General features: G+C 54.4%; 1 protein-coding gene across 1 annotated transcript; it reads left to right on the forward strand.

Annotated features, from left to right (window-relative positions):
* Positions 1 to 3,625: 3,625 nt before the first annotated feature.
* Positions 3,626 to 19,787, forward strand: TRNT1 (tRNA nucleotidyl transferase 1). Its single transcript, XM_073591532.1, has 7 exons — positions 3,626 to 3,791; positions 7,378 to 7,571; positions 9,057 to 9,195; positions 9,488 to 9,614; positions 10,699 to 10,892; positions 13,612 to 13,865; positions 18,673 to 19,787. Exons 1-7 carry the CDS (start codon positions 3,689 to 3,691, stop codon positions 18,925 to 18,927), a joined length of 1,266 nt encoding a protein of 421 aa, XP_073447633.1. The 5' UTR covers positions 3,626 to 3,688; the 3' UTR covers positions 18,928 to 19,787.
* The last annotated feature ends 1,709 nt before the right edge of the window (positions 19,788 to 21,496 follow it).

Consider the following 21,496-nt stretch of genomic DNA (forward strand, 5'->3'; position numbering starts at 1 on the left):
GGGCAGGAAGGTGTATAAGTGCCCCCCGGTATTGAAATGGTTAAGTAGTGAGATTGGCCTATAGCTCCCCACAGACCGTAGCGTCTTTCCCTTCCTCGGGGATTACCGTAATATGTGCTCTTAGGGTGTCCCTGGGGATATGTGCTCCAGAATCCAGGGAGTTGAAGAGTTTATGCATGGGTTCTCCCAGGGACGGTAGTAAAATTTTGTAGTATTGGGCTGTAAAGCCATCCGGTCCCGGTGCTTTCCCTGATTTCATGGACGCCACTGCCTTCTGTAATTCTTCCAAGGCGATGGGTTCGTCTAGTAACTCACTGAATTCTGCTGGTAGTTTAGGCATACCAGATTTAAGCAGATAATTTGCGGTTGCGGTGTCTTTTGTAAGTTGTAAAGGGAAGAATAAAATTCCCTGAACTCTGTTGCTATCTTCTGTGGGTGTGTAATCTTCTGACCAGAAGACGACATAATGTGGGGGATATAATCAGCAAGGGTCTGTTCCCTCAATGATTTGGCAAGTAATTTACCACATTTGTTCCCCGATTCGTACGTTACTCGACGACAAATTTGTAGCTCGGCTTTCGCCCGAAACTACATTAAATCGGTGATTTTGTTACGTAATTGCATAATTTCCGCCTCTCCAGCTGGAGTTTGAGCATGTTTGTGTCTTGCTTCCGCTAAGTGTAAGTCATGGAGAAGAGAGCGTGTCCGTTTAATGCGCGCCCCATGCTTAATGAAGACTCCGCGGATCACCGCCTTATGGGCTCCCCACACAATTCCGGGGTCGCTGTCAGGAGTATTATTGGTTTTAAAGTAATCATCTAATTCCTTTAGTACATCTTTAAGTACCTCTTCGTCCTGTAGGAGGCTTTCATTTAGTCTCCAGGTCTTTGATCTAGCGGTGATGTTGTCAGTCAGGGCGTACGCCAGCAGGACAGGGGCGTGGTCACACCACGTAATGGACCCTATCTTGGGATCTCGAAGGGCGTGCAGTTGGGCATGTGGAAGTAGGAAGTAGTCAATCCTTGAGTAATGTTTGTGTGGGGTAGAATAAAAGGTGTAGTCACGTTCAGTCGGGTGGAGGAGTCTCCAGACATCAATCAACTGTGCCTTGTGTAGTGCCCTGGATATTCGTTTTCGTAAAGTTAGGTGCGACTGAAGAATTCCCTGAGGAAGTGTCCTCAGAAGGAATTAGCAGGACATTAAAGTCACCGCCTACTATGAGGTGGCCCCCAGTGAACTCCAATAGGGCATTCTATGATTTTATTAAGGAAGTGGTCTTGGTGACAGTTAGGTGCTTAGATGTTTGCAAGGTTCACCTGAACACCACCAATCCCACCCCTAAGGAACAAGTGTCTTCCCTCTGGATCAGATTTTATATCCGTACATTTCCCAGGAACTCTATTTGAGATGAGTATGGACACTCCACGGGTCTTAGTGGACCCATTAGTGGAGTGGTACACCAATGGAAAGAATTTTTTTTTTCAATATGGGAAGGTTACCACTTTTAAAATGTGTCTCCTGGAGTAGTGCCAGGTCCACAGCGAGACGTTTTATCTCCAACCGTTATCTTCAGAGTGCGGAGAATTGGGAAATCTCTTTTATCTTCTGTCCAGCAGATACAAAATCCCCACCACAGAGGATGGAAGGAGCGCAGCGTGCGAGAGGGAGGAGATCCGCAACAAGGAGGAAGCTGGAATATAGATAATCAATAAAAGATAATAAAATATGATAAACTGATGGGGGGGGGGGGGCGGTTCTGACATTAGGATAGGTGGGTGGAGCTTCTGTAACTCTCAGGAGTCATTTAAAGCTCATTATTATTATTATTATTATTATGATTAGACATGTGCAGAGCCGAAAAGTTTGTTCGTTTTCGTTTCATTTGTTTTTTGTTTTTGTTTTTCATTTTTCGGGTCATTCGTCATGATCACAATTTGTAAACTGATAAATTCGAAAATTTGAAAATTCGTAAATTGGAAAATTTGCAAATATGTAACTTCATAAATTGGTAAATTTGCATATTTGTAACTTCGGAACTTTATAAATTTGTCAATTCAAAAATCCGAAATTAAGAAAGAAAATCCGAAAATTCAACAGATTAACTAACAAATAAAAATTAACTATTAAATTACAGGTATTGGAATTTCCTTTCAAATTTGGCTGTTAGTGAACGTAACGAATACGAATTTATCCGAAGTTAAAGGGATTGTAAACCCTCATTTTTTTTCGTTTTTTTTTAAATAACAAACATATCAGACTTACCTCCACTGTGCAGTTCGTTTTGCACAGAGTGGCCCCCGATCCTCCTCTTCTGGGGTCCCTCAGCGGCGCTGGTGGCTCCTCCCCACATCCAGCGTCCACATTGGAGAAGTGCTCTCCTTGGTGGACACCCGTGCGGACGCGCTCCAGTGTCCCCCATTTGTGTCCATTCACACAGAATGCAGGACTCGGCCCCACCCCCCGGCGCCGCATCATTGGATTTGATTGACAGCAGCGGGAGCCAATGGCTGCACTGCTATCAATCTATCCAATCAGGACACGAGACACCGGCTACAGATGGTGCGCTCGTTCCCGGACAGAGGATGACGGCGTCCAGGTAAGTAAAACGGGGGGCTGGGGGGGGGGGGGCGCAGCACTACAGAAGGATTTTCACTTTAATGCATAGAATGCAAACCATGAGAGTTCACAACCCCTTTAAGAAATAATCCTTTAGAGGTGGGCGGAGCCTTTCCAGCTTTTTTAGGCCCCATTTACACGAGGAGTAGCGGGAACGCACATTCCCGTATGCATTGTTTTGACGCATTTCTGCGCATCACACAAAGGGCGTATCAATCAATGGGCTGTGCTTATGTGCCACAAAGGAGCTCGGCCACCTTTTCAGGTGTGGAGCCTCACGGGATTTTTTTGCAGCGCCTTTGTCACAAAACACGACACGCGACTGTTCGCTGCATTCGGCGTTATTAACAATTAATGGCACCACAAGTGCAGCATGCTTGTAGCGTTTTTTTTTTTTTTTTTTTTGCGTGTTTCCAGAAGGAGCGCAATAATGCACCTTCCTGTATGTTTCCACGCGTGTTCCTGGAACTCACAGGTGTAAGCGGTGACCTTTTCTGCTGGTACAGGTGAGAACTCCTCCCGCCAGAGAGGCACCAAGGAGAAGTTCACCGTCAGAAGGCGGACATTTATCCATGGAGTCTGCTGGCCCTTTAGGGATCTCGGAGGTTGTTGTGGCGTCTGAACTGATTCATTGGCCGGCGTTTACGTCGGATGTAGTCACGAGCCCTGAGAGACAGGGACTGCTAGTCTGTGGGGCCCCTCCACATAATATACAGGAGATTGTGTCTTTTTTTTTTTTAATTGTGTAAACCCCTTTAAATGTGTCCAAATAATAAATAAATTAATTAATAAAAAAACAAATAATGACTTTTGTGATCAGATGAGTGAACATTTCCGAGGAGCCTGCCCCTTTAAAAGAAGGCTGGACACCTTCCGCTTCCTCGGGTTGTTTTGCTGCGTGTTGTCCTCCCTCGGCCGCCATCTTTGGTGAGATTTTCCTCATAGCCGTCTTGTTGTTTTGGTCTTCGGAGAGATGGCCGCCGGCTGAAATCTCCCTCCGGCACCGGAGACATCTGTGAGAGATCCTCCAGAGGCCTCTATCGGTGTGGCCGGTGATCTCCGAGGGGGACACATGCTGAGGAGAGTGCTGACCAGCTGCAGGAGGCTGTCCACCATGAGGCTGCAGAGCCCGGAGTTCAAGGCCTTGTTCACTGAGGGGCTGCAGACCCTGACAGGTGAGGGGGAGGGGAGGAGACCCCGACAGGTGAGACACAGAGGGGGAGGGGAGGAGACCCCGACAGGTGAGACACAGAGGGGGAGGGGAGGAGAGGAGACCCCGACAGGTGAGACACAGAGGGGGGAGGGGAGGAGACCCCGACAGGTGAGACACAGAGGGGGAGGGGAGGAGACCCCGACAGATGAGACACAGAGGGGGGAGGGGAGGAGACCCCGACAGATGAGACACAGAGGGGGGAGGGGAGGGGAGGAGACCCCGACAGGTGAGACACGGGGGGGGGGAGGGGAGGAGACCCCGACAGATGAGACACGGGGGGGGGGAGGGGAGGAGACCCCGACAGATGAGACACGGGGGGGGGGAGGGGAGGAGACCCCGACAGGTGAGACACAGAGAGGGGAGGGGAGGAGACCCCGACAGGTGAGACACGGGGGGGGGAGGGGAGGAGACCCCGACAGATGAGACACGGGGGAGGGGAGGGGAGGAGACCCCGACAGATGAGACACGGGGGGGGGAGGGGAGGAGACCCCGACAGGTGAGACACGGGGGGGGGAGGGGAGGAGACCCCGACAGATGAGACACGGGGGGGGGGAGGGGAGGAGACCCCGACAGGTGAGACACAGAGAGGGGAGGGGAGGAGACCCCGACAGGTGAGACACGGGGGGGGGAGGGGAGGAGACCCCGACAGGTGAGACACAGAGAGGGGAGGGGAGGAGACCCCGACAGATGAGACACGGGGGGGGGGAGGGGAGGAGACCCCGACAGGTGAGACACAGAGAGGGGAGGGGAGGAGACCCCGACAGGTGAGACACAGAGGGGGGAGGGGAGGAGACCCCGACAGGTGAGACACAGAGGGGGAGGGGAGGAGACCCCGACAGGTGAGACACGGGGGGGGGAGGGGAGGAGACCCCGACAGGTGAGACACAGAGGGGGGAGGAGAGGAGACCCCGACAGGTGAGACACGGGGGGGGGAGGGGAGGAGACCCCGACAGGTGAGACACAGAGAGGGGAGGGGAGGAGACCCCGACAGGTGAGACACAGAGGGGGGAGGGGAGGAGACCCCGACAGGTGAGACACAGAGGGGGAGGGGAGGAGACCCCGACAGGTGAGACACAGAGGGGGGAGGGGAGGGGAGGAGACCCCGACAGGTGAGACACAGAGGGGGGAGGGGAGGAGACCCCGACAGGTGAGACACAGAGGGGGGAGGGGAGGAGACCCCGACAGGTGAGACACAGGGGGGGGAGGGGAGGGGAGGAGACCCCGACAGGTGAGACACAGGGGGGGAGGGGAGGAGACCCCGACAGGTGAGACACAGAGGGGGGAGGGGAGGGGAGGAGACCCCGACAGATGAGACACGGGGGGGGAGGGGAGGAGACCCCGACAGGTGAGACACAGAGGGGGGAGGGGAGGAGACCCCGACAGGTGAGACACGGGGGGGGGAGGGGAGGAGACCCCGACAGATGAGACACGGGGGGGGGGAGGGGAGGAGACCCCGACAGGTGAGACACAGAGGGGGGAGGGGAGGAGACCCCGACAGGTGAGACACAGAGGGGGAGGGGAGGAGACCCCGACAGGTGAGACACAGAGGGGGGAGGGGAGGGGAGGAGACCCCGACAGGTGAGACACAGAGGGGGGAGGGGAGGAGACCCCGACAGGTGAGACACAGAGGGGGGAGGGGAGGAGACCCCGACAGGTGAGACACAGGGGGGGGAGGGGAGGGGAGGAGACCCCGACAGGTGAGACACAGAGGGGGGAGGGGAGGAGACCCCGACAGGTGAGACACAGGGGGGGAGGGGAGGAGAGGGGAGGAGACCCCTACAGGTGAGACACAGGGGGGGAGGGGAGGAGACCCCGACAGGTGAGACACAGAGGGGGGAGGGGAGGGGAGGGGAGGGGAGGGGAGGAGACCCCGACAGATGAGACACAGAGGGGGGAGGGGAGGAGACCCCGACAGGTGAGACACAGAGGGGGGAGGGGAGGAGACCCCGACAGGTGAGACACAGAGGGGGGAGGGGAGGAGACCCCGACAGGTGAGACACAGAGGGGGGAGGGGAGGGGAGGAGACCCCGACAGGTGAGACACGGGGGGGAGGGGAGGAGACCCCGACAGGTGAGACACAGAGGGGGAGGGGAGGAGACCCCGACAGGTGAGACACAGAGGGGGAGGGGAGGAGACCCCGACAGGTGAGACACGGGGGGGGAGGGGAGGAGACCCCGACAGGTGAGACACGGGGGGGGGGGAGGGGAGGAGACCCCGACAGGTGAGACACAGAGGGGGGAGGGGAGGAGACCCCGACAGGTGAGACACAGAGGGGGGAGGGGAGGAGACCCCGACAGGTGAGACACAGGGGGGGGAGGGGAGGGGAGGAGACCCCGACAGGTGAGACACAGGGGGGGAGGGGAGGAGACCCCGACAGGTGAGACACAGAGGGGGGAGGGGAGGGGAGGGGAGGAGACCCCGACAGGTGAGACACAGAGGGGGGAGGGGAGGAGACCCCGACAGGTGAGACACAGGGGGGGAGGGGAGGAGAGGGGAGGAGACCCCTACAGGTGAGACACAGGGGGGGAGGGGAGGAGACCCCGACAGGTGAGACACAGAGGGGGGAGGGGAGGGGAGGAGACCCCGACAGATGAGACACAGAGGGGGGAGGGGAGGAGACCCCGACAGGTGAGACACAGAGGGGGGAGGGGAGGAGACCCCGACAGGTGAGACACAGAGGGGGGAGGGGAGGAGACCCCGACAGGTGAGACACAGAGGGGGGAGGGGAGGAGACCCCGACAGGTGAGACACGGGGGGGAGGGGAGGAGACCCCGACAGGTGAGACACAGAGGGGGGAGGGGAGGAGACCCCGACAGGTGAGACACAGAGGGGGGAGGGGAGGAGACCCCGACAGGTGAGACACAGAGGGGGGAGGGGAGGGGAGGAGACCCCGACAGGTGAGACACGGGGGGGAGGGGAGGAGACCCCGACAGGTGAGACACGGGGGGGAGGGGAGGAGACCCCGACAGGTGAGACACAGAGGGGGAGGGGAGGAGACCCCGACAGGTGAGACACAGAGGGGGAGGGGAGGAGACCCCGACAGGTGAGACACGGGGGGGAGGGGAGGAGACCCCGACAGGTGAGACACGGGGGGGGGGGAGGGGAGGAGACCCCGACAGGTGAGACACGGGGGGGGAGGGGAGGAGACCCCGACAGGTGAGACACGGGGGGGGAGAGGAGGAGACCCCGACAGGTGAGACACGGGGGGGAGGGGAGGAGACCCCGACAGGTGAGACACGGGGGGGAGGGGGTGATGTTTTACATGCCGCTTCCAGCTCAGCAAGAAGAAAGGGGGGGGACACGTCCACTCGGCTCCCCTCCCCCCTCTACCCAGCAGCACCCGCCATGCCGGTCCTTGTCTACACATCCTGAAGGGGGTTTAGGGTCCCCCTGGGGAGATTTCCCTTCACTTCCTGTCATGGTGACACAACAGGAAGTGGGAGGAAATCTCTTCTTAGATGTAGTGTTCCCCTGAGCTCCTCCTCCAGTGAGGTCCCGGTGTTGGGCGCTCTATACATACAATGTGACGGATCTGTCTTTTATCTCAGGCCTGTTCGCTCGGGAGAAGTACGAATTGCGCATTGCGGGCGGAGCTGTCCGGGACCTCCTTCTGGGGAATCAGCCGCACGACATCGACTTTGCCACCACCGCCACCCCGGAGCAGATGAAGGATCTCTTCCTGAAGTCCGGGATCAGAATGATCAACAACAAGGGGGAGAAACACGGCACCGTCACCGCCAGGGTGAGTGCGGACAATGGCGCGGCGCGGCCTGGGCCCAACCACAAAACCGACCGATGAACGGCACCGCGGGGGAGGGGAGGGGGGCTTCTGGCTAAATTTATGATTCAGTCAAAATTGGAAACTTTAACCGCTTCCACACCGGGTCTCTTTTTGACACTTTTGTTTGTTTACATGTAAAAAGTATTTTTTTTTTTTTTTGCTAGAAAATGACTTGGGACACCCAAAACAGATATGTATATATATATATATATATATATATATATATATATATATATATATAATATTTTTTCTTTTTTTTTTTTAACACAGAGGCCACTAGAGAAAAAATTGGTGATCGTTGCAATTTTTTTACGTTATTTGTGCAGCGATTTTTCAAACAAAATTTTTTGGGGAAAAAAAATGCACTTTTTTGAATTTTAATGCAAACAAAAACAGTACACAACCCATTTCTGTATAAAAGATGATGTTACGCTAATTAAATAGATAATAGATACCAAACATGTCACAATTTACAAATTACGCATGGGTGCGTACGGTGGTAAATTACGTAAATGTTACTATCCATAGGCGATGCTTTTATAAGCATTTACAAGTCACCACTTCAGATGTACGGAGGAGGTCTGGTGCCAGAATTACTGCCCGTGATCTGACGTTCGCAGTGATACCTCACATATGTGGGGCGGTCGCTGTTTGCGTGCGGAACAATGCACTCGTTCGCCTTAGCGCGCTGGCATGGGAGGACTGGGCACTTTAAATAAATTTTTTTCTTTTTTTTTTTTTTAAGCTGTTCACTTTTTTTGCTGTCACAAGCAATGTAAACATCCCATGTGACAGTAATAGGAGGTGACAGGTCCTCTTTATGGAGAGATCTGGGGTCTATAATGAATGTAAACATCCCATGTGACAGTAATAGGAGGTGACAGGTCCTCTTTATGGAGAGATCTAGGGTCTATAATGAATGTAAACATCCCATGTGACAGTAATAGGTGGTGACAGGTCCTCTTTATGGAGAGATCTGGGGTCTATAATGAATGTAAACATCCCATGTGACAGTAATAGGAGGTGACAGGTCCTCTTTATGGAGAGATCTGGGGTCTATAATGAATGTAAACATCCCATGTGACAGTAATAGGAGGTGACAGGTCCTCTTTATAGGGTCTGGGGGGCGGTTGGCCGGGGTATGTGGGGTTGGTTCACCTATCATGACCACATTGTTCAGCGGAGGGCGGTTGGCCAAGGTCCGGGGGTGGTTGGCTGGGGTATTTGGGGTTGGTTCAGCTTTTTTATCTTTAGTGTAACAGTGAACGTACCCTTTAGGTCCGGTTCACATTGCTTGTGTAGGAGAATGATTTCCAGGACATGAAGCTGTGTGTAGAATATGTCATTGTCCTTCTCCGTCATTTCTGGCGCTCTCTGGCTCCTCCCCCCGTGCGCGGTTCGTCCTCGTGCTGCAGATTTAGGACTTCTAATCTCTTCACTCTGCAGATTAACGATCAGAACTTTGAGATCACCACTCTGCGGGTGGACCTGATAACGGACGGACGGCACGCCGAGGTGCAGTTCACCACGGACTGGGAGCAGGACGCGGAGAGGCGGGACCTTACCATCAACTCCATGTTTTTGGGTGAGGAAAGGGGCGGGGTTATTAATAGCGTACACTCTCTGATCTTTTGGAGTATTTTGGAAAAATTGCCTCTTCTGGGGATTCTAGTGCTTGGAATAAAATGAAAACTCAGGGTGGGGGTAGGGCGAGGTACGGGTTTGCACATTTTAATTACTGCTTTGGGGGAGGGGCTGAGACACAAATCTCATCTGATTGGACTCTCAGAGATATAAGAAGCTGCCCCCCCCCCCCAGGTAAGACAGAAGTGTCTGTTGTGGATGGAAATGTCCCTTTAATCGCTCCCCCCCCCCAGGATTCGATGGCACGTTATACGATTACTTCAATGGTTACGAGGATTTGAAGAGTCACTGCATCCGATTTGTGGGCGATCCGGCAAAACGCATCCAGGAGGATTATCTGCGAATCCTGCGATACCTCCGGTAAGAAATATAATCATTCAGCAGAGTCCCAAAAAATGTGAACATCTCAACATCAACCCTTTTTTGAGCTCATATTGGGGGTGGGGGGCACACAAGGCAATGGACATTGGGGGGCACACAAGGCAATGGACATTGGGGGGCACACAAGGCAATGGACATTGGGGGGCACACAAGGCAATGGACATTGGGGGGCACACAAGGCAATGGACATTGGGGGGCACACAAGGCAATGGACATTGGGGGGCACACAAGGCAATGGACATTGGGGGGCACACAAGGCAATGGACATTGGGGGGCACACAAGGCAATGGACATTGGGGGGCACACAAGGCAATGGACATTGGGGGGCACACAAGGCAATGGACATTGGGGGGTGGGGGGCACACAAGGCAATGGATATTGGGGGGGTACACAAGGCAATGGACATTGTGGGGGGCACACAAGGCAATGGACATTGGGGGGGTACACAAGGCAATGGACATTGGGGGGTGGGGGGCACACAAGGCAATGGACATTGGGGGGGTACACAAGGCAATGGACATTGGGGGGGTACACAAGGCAATGGACATTGGGGGGGTACACAAGGCAATGGACATTGGGGGGTACACAAGGCAATGGACATTGGGGGGGTACACAAGGCAATGGACATTGGGGGGTAGGGGGCACACAAGGCAATGGACATTGGGGGGGTACACAAGGCAATGGACATTGGGGGGGTACACAAGGCAATGGACATTGGGGGGGTACACAAGGCAATGGACATTGGGGGGGTACACAAGGCAATGGACATTGGGGGGTAGGGGGCACACAAGGCAATGGACATTGGGGGGTACACAAGGCAATGGACATTGGGGGGGTACACAAGGCAGTGGACATTACACCTCCTATGAGCTCCTCAGGGGGGGGGGCAGTGGACATTACACCTCCTATGAGCTCCTCGGGGTGGGGGCAGTGGACAGTACACCTTTTTGAGCTCCTCGGGGGAGGGGACAGTTGTGAACCTGGAGGTCCTCCTCCTCCTTTCAGCCATATATAATCTATGAATGAATATAACGTTTGGGTTCCTATGATGTTCTTCCGGCAGGTTCTATGGGAAGATCACGGAGAAGTCGGGAATTCACAGCTCGGCTACACTGGACGCCATAAGGGACAATGCCGGGGGGCTGAGCGGGATCTCGGGGGAGAGGATTTGGGTGGAACTGAAGAAGATCTTGGAGGGAAGACACATCACTCATCTGATGCAGCTTATATATGAGCTGGGCGTGGCTCCACATGTCGGTGGGTGTTACTTTTTATCCTATTCTTCATCTGGCAGGGATTTTCCTGAGGGACATGGGATCCCCCAGGATGTGATGTCTAAAGGCGCCATACATGGATGGACATTCGGCCGCTGTGGTTTAACAATAGTCAATGCAGACCCAACCGCAGGGGGGATAGGGGGCAGACGAGCCCAGGGGCGGGGGGATAGGGGGCAGACGAGCCCAGGGGCGGGGGGATAGGGGGCAGACGAGCCCAGGGGCGGGGGGATAGGGGGCAGACGAGCCCAGGGGCGGGGGGATAGGGGGCAGACGAGCCCAGGGGCGGGGGGATAGGGGGCAGACGAGCCCAGGGGCGGGGGGATAGGGGGCAGACGAGCCCAGGGGCGGGGGGATAGGGGGCAGACGAGCCCAGGGGCGGGGGGATAGGGGGCAGACGAGCCCAGGGGCGGGGGTAAAGGGAGCAGACGAGCCCAGGGGCGGGGGGATAGGGGGCAGACGAGCCCAGGGGCGGGGGTAAAGGGAGCAGATGAGCCCAGGGGCGGGGGTAAAGGGAGCAGACGAGCACAGGGGCGGGGGGAGGGGGCGGACGAGCACAGGTGCGGGGGGGAGGGGGCGGACGAGCACAGGTGCGGGGGGGAGGGGGCGGACGAGCACAGGTGCGGGGGGAGGGGGCGGACGAGCACAGGTGCGGGGGGAGGGGGCGGACGAGCACAGGTGCGGGGGGCGGACGAGCACACGTGTGGGGGGGAGGGGGCGGACGAGCACAGGTGTGGGGGGGAGGGGGCGGACGAGCACAGGTGTGGGGGGGAGGGAGCAGACGAGCACAGGTGCGGGGGGAGGGAGCGGACGAGCACAGGTGCGGGAGCGGACGAGCACAGGTGCGGGGGGGGGGCAGGCGAGTACAGGTGCGGGGAGGGGAGGGGCAGACGAGCACAGGTGCGGGGGGGGAGGAGGCAGGCGAGCACAGGTGCGGGGAGGGGAGGGGCAGACGAGCACAGGTGCGGGGGGGGAGGAGGCAGGCGAGCACAGGTGCGGGGAGGGGAGGGGCAGACGAGCACAGGTGCGGGGGGGGAGGAGGCAGGCGAGCACAGGTGCGGGGGGGAGGGGGCAGGCGAGCACAGGTGCGGGGGGGGGCAGACGAGCACAGGTGCGGGGGGGGGCAGACGAGCACAGGTGCGGGGGGGGGCAGACGAGCACAGGTGCGGGGGGGGCAGACGAGCACAGGTGCGGGGGGGGCAGACGAGCACAGGTGCGGGGGGGGAGGGGGCAGGCAAGCACAGGTGCGGGGGGGGGGGGCAGATGAGCACAGGTGCGAGGGAGCAGACGAGCGCAGGGGTGGGGTGGGGTGGGGGGGCAGACGAGCACAGGTGTGGGGGGCGGGGGGGGGGGGGTGAGGGCAGATGAGCACAGGTGCGGGGGGGGCAGACAAGCAAACCTGAACAGCGGCCAAGGTTGGTACATGCGAAAAACAAACACAGGACAGGGGCTCAGGCAAAGGCCGGAGCATTGCTTGAACCCCTTTAAGAGGCACACACCTATGATTTCATTGGTTGTGACACCTGAGCCAGAGAGGGAACCGAGAAAGGTAAGTGACAGTAGGTGGGGTCTGAGAGAACTGTGTACAGTGAGGGGAAAAAAGTATTTGATCGGCTGCTGATTTTGTACGTTCGCCCCACTGACGAAGAAACGATCAGTTTATTATAACAGTGAGAGAATAACAACAAAAATATCCAGAAAAACACATTTCTAAAAAAGTTATAAATTGATTTGCATCTTAATGAGTGAAATAAGTATTTGATCCCCGATCAATCAGCAAGATTTTTGTCTCCCAGGTGTCTTCTATACAGGTAATGAGCTGAGATTAGGAGCACTCTTCTCTTCTCTCTCTTAAAGGGAGTGCTCCTAATCTCAGCTTGTTACCTGTATAAAAGACACCTGTCCACAGAATCAATCAGATTCCAATCTCTCCACCATGGCCGAGACCAAAGATCTGTCCAAGGATGTCGGGGAGAAGATTGTAGACCTACACAAGGCTGGAATGGGCTATACTTTCTATAGGATCAAGGTCTGGAGACTGGCTAGGCCACTCCAGTCCCCCTTCGTTCTGCTGTCCCCCTCGGTGTCCCCCTCTGTCCTAGATCTGTCAGGATGGCGAGCGGAGGTAAGAGACGGTAAATTCGGCTCCTTCCTTTTCTGAGGAGCAGAGTAGGTGATCGCTGACTGTCCATTCACATAACCTGTGTTTACAATGTCTCAGTTTATGAATGGAGAGGAGCCGCTGTCTCCTCTCTATTAATTTTCAGTACAGCTGAAGCTGCTGAGAAAGGGAGTGGGGAATCTCTGTCCTCAATCCCTTTCTATGTCTCAAAGGGGAGATGTCAGACCCCTGATATCTCATGAAAAGCCCCCTAACAGGGCTGCTAAAAATTAACCCCCCCCCCCAAAAAAGAAAGCATTGTAAAAAAAACTAAAAACATAACAAAAAATAAATTGTAAACAATTAAAATAATCTACTGACATTAAAAAAAAGTATCGGTACTTGTACTCCGTCTTAAAGAGTGTTATTGGGACAACCCTAGTTATAATAAACCGACCATTTAAAATGATAGACGGATCGTTTCTTTGTCGGTGGGCAGACATACAAAATCCACAGCCGATGAAATACTTTTTTCCAGAAAACGTGGCAAGTCCCATTCACAGTCCTAGCAATGACGGAGCCTCTCCCGCTTTGTTCCCAGGATTACCAGAAGACGGGAACCTGGAGGAATTCTCTCAGGTCTGTTCACACGCCGAGCACTTATCTCCCAGACCCATGACCCTCCTGACTGCACTCTTCTCCCACCCGGACTCCATCCAGAAACTGGATCTGAGGCTGAAGATCTCCAAAGAGGAGAAAGGCCTGGCGCTTTTTCTACTGAAGGAGAGGCGAGACCTGAGGGCGGAGCACGCGGACAGAGCGCCACTGAAGCCCTATCAGGACTACATTATTGACGTGAGTACAGCCAGCGCACCCAATCTGTAGGTGAACAATGCACAACGCTGGTCTTGTAATACCCACAATGCACCACTCTGAATGGCTCCCGATCATGTGCTCACTGACAGACCAATCTTTGTGACCACATGGGTTTGTTTACAAAACAACCCCGCCTCCTTAGCTGTCATGGTGCCAGAGGGAGGCAAAGACAGTTACAACCAGCGAGTTTGTAAACACCCCTCCCCCCCATGTAATCACAATGATTGGCTGTTATCCATCGTTAGTGCTGGCAGTGGACAAGTGTGCGCTCCTAGTTCTCAGCTGCAATATCAAGTGAAAAAGCAAAAAGAAATGGAAACTAACTGCATTCTGCTTTATTTGTAACCACCTGATACTTGCTAGTGTAATATAAATGTAAAAAAAATGAAATGTTGCACCCGACCCCCAACATCCCTTTATGATATTATGGCAGAAATGATCTTACAGACACGGAGTTCCTACTGTTTAGAATTTCGGTAAATTGACTTTCTGCAGAATTTTTGAAAAAAAAAAATAAAAACAAAATAAATGATGAGCCAATCGCAAGGAGAGGAAAATGTAAAACAGTACAGTCGGGTTATGCTGCCACCTACAGGGTGATTTGGACAATAGCAAACTGACACATCATAAACCAGCCCCCAATTATAACACTATTACCCAGCATGCCTCAGTGTTGTATCGGTGAGGACCAACACGACACCCTATAGTTCCGAAGTGATGTTGGAACTTGGAGTCAAAGGAACTGTGACCAAAACTGATCTATGGCCTCCAGGAGGAGGGGGGGGGGGGGTGGGCTGAGATAAACTGGGGATAGCGCCACAGAACATCTAGAACCTCTGCCATCTGTGTACAAAAAACTGAGTGTATTGTACGGCCTGAGGGTGAATGTCCCTGTGGACTCTGCCCAACCCGATGGAGCTGAGGAAGACTCACTGATGCAGAAGACCCCATAACTATAGGTGTACCGGGTTCCAGATTACAGGTGCCATTTTTCCTCAGAGGATACAGTGTAGATGTCCCTAGAACCATCAAGGCTCTATAGGCTGGGACAATGGCGGAACTACCAAGGTCACAAAGGTTACACTTGCCACCGAGCCCTAGCGTTCGACACTGTCAGGGGGCCCCAGCAGGGTTGCTAGCTGCAGTGATCTGAGCTGAGAGCGTCTCTCTCATACAGCCCAGCGCCTGCAGTTCCCCCTCGCACGGATGGGAGAGGAGAGAGCTGATCTGCTCCTTTTCCTCCCACACCTCTCCTCCTCCTGTGTGCACTGTGGGAAGTGTGAAGCTGAGCAGCTGAATTTCATCATTCGCAATTCCTGCGGTGCACAATGGAGGAGAGGGGTGGGAGGAGAAGGAGCAGGTCCAGCTCTCTCCTCTCCTATGCCGGGGGGAGGAAAGGGGAACTGTCAGTGCAGGCTCTGGGCTGTATGAGAGAGACGCTCTCAGCTCAGAGTTCTGTTGAGGAGGCACTGATAGGTGCCACTGATGGGCTTTGATAGGCGGCACTGATAATCAGTATAAACCATGTACTGACGGTCTTGACAGTTAATGGCTCTCCTTTCCTCATACAGACATAGCATGGAGGAAAGGACTGCTGATAACCAGCAAGTCTGTTTACATGTGATTAGCTGATCATATGATAAAGGGCGCTGTGATTGGCCCTTTACTGTGATCAGCTGTGACTGAAGGACACAGCAGTCACAGAGCGTGCTGAATGCACGCCCCAGGGGGCACGTGGGATGCAGGTTTCTGGGAGGGTGTCCATAGACGCCCTCCCAGAACTGGAAGCCTGGAGCGCAGATGGAGGGGGTGAGAGGGGCCCTTCATGGCTTGCTGCACCGGGGCCCTGAAGGTTCTCGTTACGCCTCTGGGCTTTGATCAGTTTTAGCAACAGGACTGTCCCCTCATATGTCAAAAACAAGACCAGGGGCCTGAGTGCGACCTGCCAGGCCTTTTCATGTGGCCCTCCCACCCAGCTTTGCAGCCAGAACTCCATTCCGCCACATCAGCTCCCCACTGTCACTTGTAAACACAGAAACCTTCTATGTTTTACAAGGGAGAGCTTTGCTCTCAGCACCTCCCGGATCTAACCGATCCCGCACACTCACGGCAGGGACAGATCTCCAGAATCTGAGAATACGATCTACCTGCAGAGCCACCTACCTACACAGGGGGGTACTAGAGCTAGGAGAGAGTAGAGATGTGAGGAAGCTTTGGGGGTTGGGGTGCATAGGGCACCCCTAAACCCTGCACTCTGTGCAAAGCGCACCCCTGAACTCTACACAGCACATCCCAGATACAACCGGCCCTTTGAGGGCAACCATACTGCCGATGCAGCCCAAAGTGAAATTGAATTTCACACCCCTGATCTAGGGGATGACAGCGGCATTTGGTTCTGTTGGAGACGGGGTCGTGCTCGGGGGTGGCAGAGTCTTTGGAGACGGGGGCAGCAGAGTCTTTGGAGACGGGGTCAGCTCAGGGGCTGCAGAGTCTTTAGAGACGGGGTCGTGCTCGGGGGGCGGCAGAGTCTTTGGAGACGGGGTTGTGCTCGGGGGCCCGCAGAGTCTTTGGAGACGGGGTTGTGCTCGGGGGCCCGCAGAGTCTTAGGAGACGGGTGTTGTGCTCGGGGGCCCGCAGAGTCTTTGGAGACGGGGGTCGTGCTCGGGGGGCGGCAGAGTCTTTGGAGACGGGGTCGTGCTCGGGGGGCGGCAGAGTCTTTAGAGACGGGGTCGTGCTCCGGGGGCTGCAGAGTCTTTGGAGACGGGGTCGTGCTCGGGGGGCGGCAGAGTCTTTGGAGACGGGGTCGTGCTCGGGGGGCGGCAGAGTCTTTGGAGACGGGGTCGTGCTCGGGGGGCGGCAGAGTCTTTGGAGACGGGGTCGTGCTCGGGGGGCGGCAGAGTCTTTGGAGACGGGGTCGTGCTCGGGGGGCGGCAGAGTCTTTGGAGACGGGGTCGTGCTCGGGGGGCGGCAGAGTCTTTGGAGACGGGGTCGTGCTCGGGGGGCGGCAGAGTCTTTGGAGACGGGGTCGTGCTCGGGGGGCGGCAGAGTCTTTGGAGACGGGGTCGTGCTCGGGGGGCGGCAGAGTCTTTGGAGACGGGGTCGTGCTCGGGGGGCGGCAGAGTCTTTGGAGACGGGGTCGTGCTCGGGGGGCGGCAGAGTCTTTGGAGACGGGGTCGTGCTCGGGGGGCGGCAGAGTCTTTGGAGACGGGGTCGTGCTCGGGGGGCGGCAGAGTCTTTGGAGACGGGGTCGTGCTCGGGGGGCGGCAGAGTCTTTGGAGACGGGGTCGTGCTCGGGGGGCGGCAGAGTCTTTGGAGACGGGGTCGTGCTCGGGGGGCGGCAGAGTCTTTGGAGACGGGGTCGTGCTCGGGGGGCGGCAGAGTCTTTGGAGACGGGGTCGTGCTCGGGGGGCGGCAGAGTCTTTGGAGACGGGGTCGTGCTCGGGGGGCGGCAGAGTCTTTGGAGACGGGGTCGTGCTCGGGGGGCGGCAGAGTCTTTGGAGACGGGGTCGTGCTCGGGGGGCGGCAGAGTCTTTGGAGACGGGGTCGTGCTCGGGGGGCGGCAGAGTCTTTGGGGACGGGGTCGTGCTCGGGGGGCGGCAGAGTCTTTGGGGACGGGGTCGTGCTCGGGGGGCGGCAGAGTCTTTGGGGACGGGGTCGTGCTCGGGGGCGGCAGAGTCTTTGGAGACGGGGTCGTGCTCGGGGGCTGCAGAGTCTTTGGAGACGGGGTCGTGCTCAGGGGCTGCAGGAAGGCTTTGGAATTGGAAAGTGCCGCGCGGTTACCTTTTACCTGTCTAGCCAGGTGTGGAAAGTGCCACAATGCAGAGCTCAGGGCCCAGAGGTCAGATGAGCCCCACACATCTCAGCCAGCGGGGTCCAGATATGGCCTCCAAGGTGAGGCTGAGGAAAGGCCGATCCGGATGGCTGCTCTATAGAGCTCAACTCAAGCAGCAATGTAGCAAGAAATCTAGATTAAATGGAGAAAATAATTAAAAAACACAAAAAAAAGGTGAGCACAAAAATGAGGTCAGGACTTCTTTCTCAGCAGAGTTGGAGGAATGATTTCTGTCCTCCTGGGATCATTTTTCTTGGGTTGTATAACCCAACTGCATCTGAATAGCTGTGTCCTCGGGGGACGGAGAAGAAATAGAACTCTTGTTGTGTTCTGTACAGACAGGATGGAGATGACACAACGCTTTGTGCAGCAATGATGTACTTTGTAGTAATTGCTCAAATAAAAGTAAGACGTAAACCAAGACTTTTTGTGAAAGATTGCGGCCCCGACCAAAAGGGCCGTCTCTAGATATCACCTCTGTTATTTACTGACTGCTGTGATCTATCCCACAATGCACAGCGGGGGCCTCACATACTATGGCTGGCCATGCCATACATTATACACTTTTCCTTTTAGATTTACCAAAACCGTATAATATGAGGTCACACCTAAACACTCAACACAGACAGGGCTGTGTAAATCTCAAGACTGGATGGACAAAAATACAAATCTTTCAGCAGATAAAACGTCTCACCTCTGATTGCCGTTTGGTGTATTTAGCGGTTTGGCCGGAGGGTGACAATAGAGCAGCATAGCCGTGCAATGACCTTCAAAACACATTTATAGTCTATATTGTGCTGTCATCGTCATCAGCTAATCAGAAGATAAACAGGAAGTGCCTGAACAAGAACCTTTTATGGCAGGATCGTCAGGGATTAATGAAAACATTTTTTTTTACCTGTAACCTAAAATATTTTAGTGATCTGCTTTTACTTCTCGCTCCCTCTCTACCAGTCCCGAGACGTGGATATCCAGAAGAAGGTGTGCGAGCTGCTGAAGTACCAAGGTGAGGAGCGCCTCCTGAAGGAGATGGAAGGCTGGACTCTTCCTCGCTTCCCGGTCAGCGGGCACGACCTCCGCCGATTGGGAGTCTCTTCCGGGAAGGAGATCGGGAGGATCCTGCTGGAGCTCCGGCAGCAGTGGAAGGAGAGCGAGTACCGGAGCGATAAAGAGGAACTTCTGAACAGCGTTCGAGGGGGCGGGTCTTGAGAACGCAGACTACTTTGTGGGGGCGGGACCTGAGTACGCGGACTATCCTGTGTGGGGGCGGGTCCTGAGAACGCAGACTACCTTGTGGGGGCGGGACCTGAGTACGCGGACTATCCTGTGTGGGGGAGGGACCTGAGAACGCGGACTATCCTGTGTGGGGGCGGGACCTGAGAACGCGGACTATCCTGTGTAGGGGCGGGACCTGAGAACGCGGACTATCCTGTGTGGGGGAGGGACCTGAGAACGCAGACTACCTTGTGGGGAGGCACCTGAGATCGCAGACTAACATGTAGGGGCGGGACCTGAGAACGTAGACTATCCTGTGTGGGGGCGGGACCTGAGAATGCGGACTATCCTGTGTGGGCGCGGGACCTGAGAACGCAGACTAACATGTAGAGGCGGGACCTGAGAACGCAGACTAACATGTAGAGGCGGGACCTGAGAACGTAGACTATCCTGTGTGGGGTGAGGGTCCTGAGATCGCAGACTACCGTGTAGGGTTGGGACCTGAAAAAACAGACTACCCTGTGGGGGCGGGACCTGAGAACGCGGAATATCCTGTGTGGGGGCGGGACCTGAGAATGCAGACTATCCTGTGTGGGGGGGGGGGTCCTGAGAACGTAGACTGTCCTGTAAGGGGGAGGGTCCTGAGAACGTAGACTATCCTGTAAGAGGGAGGGTCCTGAGAACGTAGACTATCCTGTAAGAGGGAGGGTCCTGAGAACGTAGACTATCCTGTAAGAGGGAGGGTCCTGAGAACGTAGACTATCCTGTAAGGGGGAGGGTCCTGAGAACGTAGACTATCCTGTAAGGGGGAGGGTCCTGAGAACGTAGACTATCCTGTGTGGGGGCGGGACCTGAGAATGCAGACTATCCTGTGGGGGGGGGGGGAGGGTCCTGAGACTGTAGACTATCCTTTGCACATCACTTGAAGGGGTTCTTTTCAATGTACTATGCACGGGGGGGGGCTGTCTAGTGTTTTTTTTTTTTAATCTACAGATTATTGAAGTCACAGTACTCATCTGCTGCCCCCCAGGGGACAAAATGCATGTAGCAGTCCTTTCTTATGGTGACAGGTGCTGTGGACACTGAACTAGCACCATAGGCGTGTGCAGCCTATTGTGTTAGGGTGTGCACCCCAAAGCTCAAACTCACGTGTTTATATATCTACGAAACAATAACTATAAAACACTGTTTACTATGCTTCAGTTATGCATGAACACACTGACTGATCATTACCGATCACTCACTGTGTTCATTCACAAAAGGAAGGGGCCAGTAAATGACATAAGGGCCCAGGCAGCAGGGGGAATCTGTGCCACATGGGGTGTACAGGCACACCCGGTGCACACGCTTATGACTAGCACAGTTCACCTTGCACAACCCCCCACCTTACCATTGGTTGACCAGACTGTTTATTAGGAAACAAATACCTAATTAGTTGTGATTGATATTGCTCATCTCCAGCATCAGGTGCTTGCCGGGGACTGATTGATGTTATTTCTCATGCAGGTAAAAAGGGGGCGTGTCCACATCACTTTCTGGTCCAAACGCAGTATTCTCCACGCACGCGTTCAACATGACCGGCTGTTCAGTGATTGCTGGGTGCTGTAATGACCATAGGCTGGAAACCGTGGATACTCCAAGTGAAGAAATGTCATCAGCACACCAATGAATCCTCAAAAGGGTCCAAAGCTCTATTCTATGGTCACATGATAGATATACAGCAACGTTTCGGAGCCGTGTGGGGCCCCTTCATCAGGAGAGTCACTTGCCTTGCGAAGGGGCCCTGCGTGACTCCAAAACGTTTATTTATCATGTGACCATGGAGTAGAGCTTTGGACCCTTTCTAGGAATCCTTGGTGTGCTGATGACATTTCTTCACATGCTTGTCTGGAACACATACATAGGACTGACCAACAGATCTCCCATAATAGGAACACCCATAAATCGGGCTTCATCCAGGGGAGGAACTGACGGGCAATAATTGTAGCTGTAAAGATGAGATTTATTAGAGATCTGTGATTACACATGAATGAATAGCCGCCATTTATGTTTTCATTACTCATTCTTCTTTAAAGTGTAACGCAAGGAATGCAGTAAATGTGTAGAGTAGTCATTTTGTGCTCTGCTTTAGCTATGTCCAGAAATCCATCCATCCATCCATCCATCCATCTAGCTTCAAGCTAGACGTGTTTAGTTCCGAATTCGTTTTAATGAAATTTCGACAAATATCTGAATTAACGAAAATCCGTTTAACAAATATTTCAGAATATTCAAAAATGGAAATTCGGAAATCAAAATTTGAAAATAAGAACGAAAAATTATAGGTAGTGGAATTTCCTTTCAAACGTGGCTGTTATTGAACGTAACGAATCCGAATTTAATCTAAACAAATGGAACGTAACAACTTAATGATAATAAATAACAATGAAAACATTTTATTATTAATAATTCATTCCGCTGTTTAGATGCGACATTCGTTATTTCAGATAATTTGTAACTTCGGATAAATTCGTATTCATTATGTTCACGAACAGCCAGATTTGAAAGGAAATTTTGCTGAGGC

This window comes from Aquarana catesbeiana, linkage group LG07, assembly GCF_042186555.1.
Source record: "Aquarana catesbeiana isolate 2022-GZ linkage group LG07, ASM4218655v1, whole genome shotgun sequence".
In the NCBI taxonomy this organism is placed as follows: Eukaryota; Metazoa; Chordata; class Amphibia; order Anura; family Ranidae; genus Aquarana; species Aquarana catesbeiana.